This window comes from Tinamus guttatus, unplaced genomic scaffold, assembly GCF_059628265.1.
Source record: "Tinamus guttatus ecotype Peru unplaced genomic scaffold, ASM5962826v1 Tinamus_guttatus_pri_ptg000678l, whole genome shotgun sequence".
Classification (NCBI taxonomy): Eukaryota; Metazoa; Chordata; class Aves; order Tinamiformes; family Tinamidae; genus Tinamus; species Tinamus guttatus.
The window spans coordinates 22,726-30,913 of NW_028289212.1; the positions used below are offsets into that span (position 1 = coordinate 22,726).

Below are 8,188 nucleotides of genomic sequence, written 5' to 3' on the forward strand. Positions count from 1 at the left end.
GCAGCTCCGGCCTCCCGGTCCTTCCCTTGGGCTCATGGCCCGGCTCGGCTGCCTGGTCCTGGTGGTCCTGGGCAGTTGTCCCACACTGGGGACAGGCTGGAGCCACCCAGTTCCATCCACCCTCCCCCAAGGCCGCTGGGGACATGGATGAAGCCCGGAGCTCAGGCCTGTTCCTGGTCACCTCCCCGCCTGGTGCGCGGGTGTCCAAGCACCTCAGCAGCCCCCTCCTGTGTCCCCGCGGCCGCCCTGCGCCTCGGCGCGGCGACAAGGCCACCGAGAGCCCCGGCCAAGCAGAGCTCAGCCCCTCGGAGGGGTCCGGGACGGCCACGCGGCGCTGCGGAGCCCTAGGGCTGCCTGGGGCCCTAGGCCGAGGGGGGCTACTGCCTCTCTGCCCTGACGTGGTCTCCAATCATCCTCCTGCGGTGCGTGGCCAAGAAGATGTCGTTGTCGCGGGGGCAGTCGTAGTGGCAGGAGCACATCTTGATGAACATCATCTTGCGCTGGAAGAAGTCCCCCTCGGGGCAGCGGAATTCCACCTCCGCCGTGCTGGTGACGTACGGGGTGCAGCAGCGGCCGTCCGTGCAGCTCCCGCAGAACTTGGGCCGGTAGGAGCGGCTGCTGGTGCAGCCTGAGAACTCGAAGCGGAGGCTCCGGCGCCGCTTTGGGGTCCGCACGCACTTCTTCCCCCTCTACGAGAGAACGGCAGCAAGAGGGTGAGCGGGAACGTGGGAATTACTCCAGCTGCCCCAGTATTCCCTGTCATGGCCATTCCTCCCCCTCCCCAACCAAGTACCTTGGTTTTCTCCATAGGGAAGTCGCAGGGCCGGACCATGCAGAGCCGGGTCTCCTTCTCCAGGCGGCACTGGGGGTTGTCGTTGGTGACGCGGGCGGAGATGCCCATGCCGCAGCTCTTGGAGCAGGCGCTCCACGCCGTGGTCTGCACCAGGCAGTTCTCCTGCACGTCGTTCACCTCCGGCTTTTGGGCCGGCGTCTCCTTGAAAACTGCAGCACGTGGAGGAGACACGAGGCACCGCTCAGGGCACAAAGCCAGGCCAGCGGGGCCTAACGCGCACCGCCAGCAGCCAAGGACAGCGGGGATGTGACACAGGGCCCCATCCAAGGTGCTTTGGGCCCATCACTACCGGCCAAGCTGCCCTCGAGCTTCTCCCGCACCCTCCAGCCCCGCGGGCGCCGCTCACCCCGCCATGGCCGCGTCCGAGCGCGTCTCCCCGCCGCCCTCCTCGCAGACCCACTCCTCGCAGCACTTATTGCGGAACTTCACGCGCCGGGGGCTGGGGCACTCCGGGGACGGCAGCCGCAGGTCGTCGGAGCACAGCGGGATGCAGCCGATGGCCCCGTCCATGCAGATGCACTGCAGCTTGCACGTGGGCTGGAAGCTCTCGCCGTTGTGGTAGATCTTGCCCAGCAGGTCGCAGGTTGCCCCTTCATGAGCTGTGGGACGGGGCAGAAGAGAAGTTGAGCAGATGGGATGGAGTCTGGGAGCCTCTGCCTCCAAGGGCTACGGGGCCCTCAATGTCCCCATGAGGGACTACCCAAACAAGTATTCCAGCTAATTCATGGAAAATTGAGGGATTTTGTTGTTATTTTCATCATGAAATTAAGCATTGAAGCCTCAGAGTTGTCTCCAGGAGAGCTTCTGCACAGTCGCCCCTTTTTATATTTCTGACCCCTACTAAAAATAAATAAAATAAATAAAATAAGACCCAAGCAAACTTCTACTGGGAAGTTCCCAAAATGCCGGATTCTTGGCTGCTTGTGCGGGCTTACCAGGAAACCCGATCTATTTTTCCCCGTCCTTCCCGCCGGTGGGCTGGAACGTCATCCCAAGCACAAAGTGTTTGGACCAAACAACGCGCAAGAGCCTCATTCCTTCCCGCTTAGTCCTCGAGGGGACACAAACCCTTCTGCTCTGCTAACACCTCCTTTCTAACCAGAGCTGGATCTTAACTTGCTGCTTTTTCCAGAGCCATGGGTTTAAAAATACTCCTACTGTTCCTGTTTGGAAGTTTCAAAATCCACATTTTTTCCAAGCAAAGTGGAAGCCATCCACTTCCCTTCTACATGGCCATTCATGCCTATTTTTAAACACTCTTTCTCTGTTTTTTAGCCCAAGCCCTCAAAATGATCATGCCATTCCCCCACAAACACTTTGTTCCATATTTTTATTGTGTTTTCTAGATTCAATCATTCACTTCTCTTTCTGCCTCTTCTGATCCTGCCTTCAACCTGGTACGTAGGTTTCCTTGCCGTCCCTTTCTGCTCCCATCACATCTTTCTCAGGAGGACACCAGCAAGTCCCCATTTCTCTCTACACAAAACCTGATCTTTCCCTTCGTTCTGCCTGTCCTCAGCATCCCTTACCGCCTCCAAAAGCCCCCACTTTGCAAGACATCAAGGTAAATACTACAAAACACATCACCCCAGGACTTTTTTGCATTCGTGGACACCTTGGCCAATAATTCTTAGTTTCTGTGTACACATTACTTTGCAGATGAGCCGTGTAGCTGTTTCTAGCCACATGCTATACACAGAAATATGGGTCTGCCACTTGTGTGTAAGCACTTGGGTGCAAAATGCCCATCTCCAGTGCAAAGCAATGAGCTTTTTGCTGCAGCAGCAACCCAACCTGCTGCTGCTTGCCCACCACGGGGTTAGAGGGTCTCCCAAGGACGAAGGAGACCCCCCGGTGCCGCGTGTGCCCCGGCAGCCTTCCCTGCGGCAGCACGGACTCACCCAGGCAGATGCCGCTGCCACGGTGGCCCTTGGCGGCGTCGCAGTAGAGGCCCTTGTGGTGGTCGCAGGGCTCCCGCGCGGAGCAGAGCTCGCCCAGCTGCCTGGCGCACACCTTGCAGCAGCCGCACGCGTCCAGCACGTGGCTGGTGCCCGCCGGGCACTGCAGCGGCTGCGAGGGGCAGCGGCAGGGCCGGCCGCAGGGCTGCGCCGCTACCTGCGGAGCAACGGAGAGCGTGAGCGGCCGGCAGGAGCGGGAACGCGCTCCTGCTCCCAGCCCACATCCCGGGCCCGGCGCGAGCTCCTGGTGCCCACGGGATCCACCTGTTTCTCATCCCAGGCTCATCAGAAGCTCGAGGAGCCCCTAGGAAGCAGGGCCGGAGCAGACAGGACAAGCAGGAGCTCAGGGTCCCATGCACAGCCTGGCCCTGCAAGCGGTAAAGCAGGAATTCCTGTGACGAGCAACGCTCCATGTGCACCTGGCCTGAGGGCAGGGAACAGCAAAGCGCCCGCAGCAGCATCCCTGTGCGCAGGCTGCGGGGGGAAGCACAAGGTGCGGAAGCAGCTTGTCCCAAATGAGCCAGCAGGACTTGGACGGAGCTGAAAACCGTAGCAGGACCCACAGATCCCATTTCATCTCCTGGCCTCAGGCTTTCTTTGGTAATTCCAGGGACGTGCCCTCTCCCCTCCACTTGCTGGGAAACTCAATGTAACCGTCTTCCCAAAGACCTCCTGAATCCGCAGCTGGGTCCCCGGCACTGCTGCAGCCCGGAAGCGCTTTGGAAGTGCCGGACATTGCCCTTGGCTTTGGTGCCATTTAGATGCTAAAGGGAGCTGAGACCGTATCCGAAGGAGGGTCACGAGCCCTGGAAACAGCAGGATGCCTCAAACGCTGCCAAGGGTCTAGTAAGTGCCCTCTTTGCCCAGAACCACCTTGGAAAAGAGCCCTGAAATCTCCTCTCTTGAATCTCCTATGAAAAATATCAGGGCACCAATTTTAACCTGGATTCCCAGCCTGCTTCTGCTCCTTAAAACTCTCCCTGTGGTTTCAGAGGGATGGGAGAGCTGCAGCTGCAGAAAAAAAAAAATGTGCAAGGGTGAGCAGGGGGACACCTGGAACAGATATCCAGGAGGCAAAGAAAAAAAAAAGAAAAAGAAAAAGATTTTAAAAATCATGTTACAGCTCAGTGTGCACTTGCTACATCCCAACTAGCCCTCGCCTGTGAAACAGCTTCCTTGGATTTGGTATTTTGTCACCAATAACAGTAGTAAAACTCTTCCAGCTGTTGCTGGATGCTCCAAGCAGCTGTTCTGGCCTCAGCTCACGCCGGGTCGGGAGGCGCCAGCTCCGCTGTCCTCTGGTTCCTCTTCGCAAGGCACAGGACAGGGAGCAGCGCAAACCCCCGCAGCGGCACCTCCCGCAGCTTTACCCTATGCAGAAGGAATTCTCCTAATTCTCCTAAAAACCCCCAGCACGGAGCTTTCTTGGAAACGGGCCCCGTTGCCTGCAGCCCGGCTGCTCCAGGGCCGCTCGCTGGGAGCCGGCGCAGCCCTGGATCCCTCCCCAGCTGCGAAAAGGCCTTGGAAGATGCTGCAAATACAGAAGCGCCTCCCGGCTGGTGCTGCCGAGACGGCGGGGACGCGGGATCCCGCGAGGGAGGAGACTCCCCGGGCTGGGACGGGCTGATGCGGGGACGCCCCGTCCCGGGAGCAGCCGCGAGCCCCGCGCCACGGGCCGAGGCGGCGGCTCCCCGCGCCCGGCGGGGCTCCGGGAGCGCCAGCGCCACGGGGGAACCTGCCACGCGCGGGAGCGCGGCGAGGGCTGAGCCACGGCTGCAGCCCGCGCAGCTGGAGCCCGCGCAGCTGGAGCCCGCACAGCTGGAGCGGGGGCTCCCGCCTCGCTGCTCCTGACCTATTCTCCACCACCGGTTCCGAGTCCCATCCGCTCAGAGGACAGGTCCGAGCAAGTCGCCTCCCCCCCCGCCACGGCGGGGTGAGTCCTCGGTTCTCCTCGGCGCTCCACGGCCGGCGCTGCCTGACGTGGTCACACGCAGCAGGGTGCGGGCTCTGACCGTCGCCACGGCCACATCGTCCTCCCTGTCACTGCGGCCCTCCCGCTGCGGAGGGCAGGACCGTCCTCCCAGCCCGCACCAGGGCAGCGGGAACACGGAACTGATCTGGCCTGCCCAGGCTGCAAGAGGTAGGAGTCCCCATCCCGCTCCCGGGAATTTCCCGCTTTCAGGAATAGCGGTTGTTTCTCCACCCACTAAATATCCCTTCCCTCTCCGAGCTGGGAACAGCAGAGAGCCTAAGGCGCCGTTTCAAAACATTCAGCAAAGCAAGGGGACCTCAGTTTGCAGGTCACTTGTTGCAGTTTGACGTTATCCCATCGGCGCGTTCGCGCCTGCAGCAGCAGCACCCGAGGGTGCCGGGCAGCTGGGGCTGCTCCGTGCCCGGGCTCGCGGCGCTGCCCCCCGCTCCGCAGCGGCGCCGGCCGGGAGAGCGGGACGGGCTGCGGAGTCGGGGGAGCGGAGGGAGACCAGCCCCGTGGCGGCTGCTCCGAGAGCCCCGTGCGCGGCAGCCGCGTCGCTCCGCGTCCCGCGAGCCCCTCCGCGGCGGGTGGGAGCTGCCGAGCCCGGAGCGCCGCGTGCGGCTGCGCGGGGAGCGGCGGCGCGCGGGGAACACGCGGGACACCGGCTGCGCGGGGAGCATCAGCAGCGCGGGGAGCGTGGGCAGCGCGCGGAGCACCAGCAGCGCGGGAAACATTGGCTGCGCGGGGAACGTGGGCTGCGCGGGGAGCATCAGCAGCGTGGGGAGCATTGGCTGCGCGGGGAACGTGGGCTGCGCGGGGAGCATTAGCAGCGCGGGGAGCACCAGCAGCGCGGGGAGCGTGGGCTGCGCCGCACGTACCCAGCCGGGAGCCGCGAGGAGCAGGAGCAGGAGGGTCCCCGTCACTGTCCCCGAGCGGCCGGACATCCCGAGCCAAGCCAAGGCGGGAGGCAGGTTTCCCATCCCGGCGTTCGCGCTCTCGCTCCTCCGGAATTCCTTGGCTCTTCGCAGCAAGCCGCGCACCAGCTCCTCTTTAAATAGGCTCGCGGAGGAGGCGTGCCCTGCCGCTGAGCGACAACCTGGAAGGCAACGCAAACGGGGTGCAAATTCCAGGGAATATGAGCGAATTCCTGCGGCCCCAGCGGTTACAGAGCTGCCGGCAGAGCCCACAGCTCGGTTACGGTTCACGTGGGTAAATCAAACCCCCATAGAGCTCCAGAAAGTTGGGTGGGTTTTTTATTCCTCCCTCTTTAATTCCAGAAGTCCGAAGCCTGGAACAGCTTCCTTGTCTCCCCTTCCCCTCCGTCCCTCCCTGGCTGCAAGAGCCGAGGATTTGAACGAGCACAGCTCGGTCGGGCGCTTTCCTTTCTTCTCCTTTCGAGCAGGAGGGAGAGCTGGGAAGCGGAGCCCCCTCGGGAGCAATTAGGGACCGTCCCTGTCCCTGCACCAGCAGCGCTGCCAGCTCCGAGGAGCGAAAGGGTCCGGGCTCCGGCCAGGAGGAGCCGCTTCTTTTCCGAGGCTGGGAGAAGCTCCCGGGTGAAGGTCACTGCTAAAGGACAGCAGTTCCTTGCAGGGCTTTATTTATGCCTCAAAATCAAGGCAGGATATCAGACATTGGTGACCCAGGGCATTATTATTTCTGTTTGCTGCTGAAATACATAACCAGCTAGGAATTCATTAAGAAATACATTTTAAATGGGAAGGATTTTTTTTCTTAATAGGTACAAAAAAGTCATTTTGTTCATTCCCAAGGATCAAGCAGATGTTACCACGAAAGGACAAGGCGAGCGAGTGCAGCAGAGGGCACTCTTAGTCCTTGCTGGCCTGGGGTGGGAATGGGACAGGGATCCTCCGTGTGCAGCCTTGGAAGGATGAAGGCAGGGACCTTCCCGGGGCCCAGGTATCCCAAGGGCCGTGTCTTAGCCTTCCTGCAGCTCCAGGCACACCGTGTCCCTGTGCCACCCCAGCTGCACTCCCCTTCTTCCCATACTTCTGCTTGTCCATCACTGAAAACAGACTCTTAATTAATTAGCACTTGGGAAGCCCTGTGGAATTTGGAGCTGGAGCACATTAGCACAGTGCAAATCACCTCCTTCCTTTCCCTCTCCAAGAGGCTAAGGGGTTTCACAACCACTTCTGCAACAGCGCCCTGCAACGAAGGATTATGTCTCCATGCGACAGATTTAATACACTGGAGGTGGCATAAACATCCACTGCCCTCCAGCAGTTGGGAGCTGAAGGCAGGTGGCCAGGATGGAGATTCCTGCCCTTTTGGCGCTCCAGGACATGCTGTTGTCTCAAACGAGCTGCTCACTTACGGCCAGGAGTCTCCTGCCACGCGGGGGACGGGACGAGGGGCTGCCCACGCCTGGCACAGTGAGGACACGAGCGGCGGCGCGGGCGGCACCAGGGTGTTTGGGTTTCCTAAAGGGAGAGCGTTTAACGCACGTCCTGCTTCACACCCTGTTCCGTGTCCGAGAAGCAATAGTTGGATCTTGAGCCACGATCTTGCCAGTTCTGCTTTTAACATAAACCTGCTGCAAAACCTCAAAGAAACCATGTAACCACCACCAAACTCACTGTCAGGAGTTTCGTGAGGAAAATTCAGCACCAGGTAAACCAGCATTAAGTTTAACCGGTGTGTTAAGTTTCCACCTAAAGCAACAAGAATAAAGAATAATTCATTTATAAAACATTCAAGTGCAACCAAGTTCAGCAGGACATTGGCAAGAAGTATAGACCTCTCCTAATAAACCCAGACTAAGTTGCTGTTAGGAGAGAGTATCTTTTAGAGTAATTAAGACAAATTAATTCTCTGAACCCTAAACATGCACAAGTGGCTGCTTCTTTCTGGAGAGGAACCAGAAGAGCATCCCAGCCAGACAAGCTCTACCTTCTTCAAGCAGGACACAAAGGGCAGGTGTTTGTTCCAGATCCCCAATTTCAGGGTGCTCCATACACTCATGGAGCAAGTTTTTTTGGGGGGAATCTAGTGCTAATAACTGACTGTTCACCCCAGTGAGCAACCCACTTGGCAATAGCCAGGAGAACGTGAAGGTTCAGTGCTCCTAATGACCAAAGGGAGGAAACACCCACGTTGACGCCGACTTGGGTCTTCTGTTTGCCTGAGCTGTTTCAAGAGAAAGGATAAAGATGTCAGCCCTGCTTTAAATCTCCCCCAAGCAAGGAATACTGAGTGTTTAATTTACCTTGCTGGGTACTTCTGGGTTCACCTACCAGCCGCAACCAATGGTTTTTCTGAATTTGTATTAATAAAAGAGATGACATGTAGATATCTGCTAAAAATCATGTAACACTGAAGAATAAAGCTATTGCAAATGAATAAAGCTCTGCAAATGAATGCAGAGTTTTTGGCTCAGGATGCTCC

General features: G+C 59.0%; 1 protein-coding gene across 1 annotated transcript; it reads right to left on the reverse strand.

Annotated features, from left to right (window-relative positions):
* Positions 1-377: 377 nt before the first annotated feature.
* Positions 378-5,727, reverse strand: LOC104573683 (CCN family member 2). The gene is given in 5 exon segments (XM_088536601.1): positions 378-689; positions 794-1,002; positions 1,174-1,452; positions 2,755-2,968; positions 5,662-5,727. Coding segments are annotated over 5 exon segments (1,080 nt in total).
* Between the last annotated feature and the right edge of the window lie 2,461 nt (positions 5,728-8,188).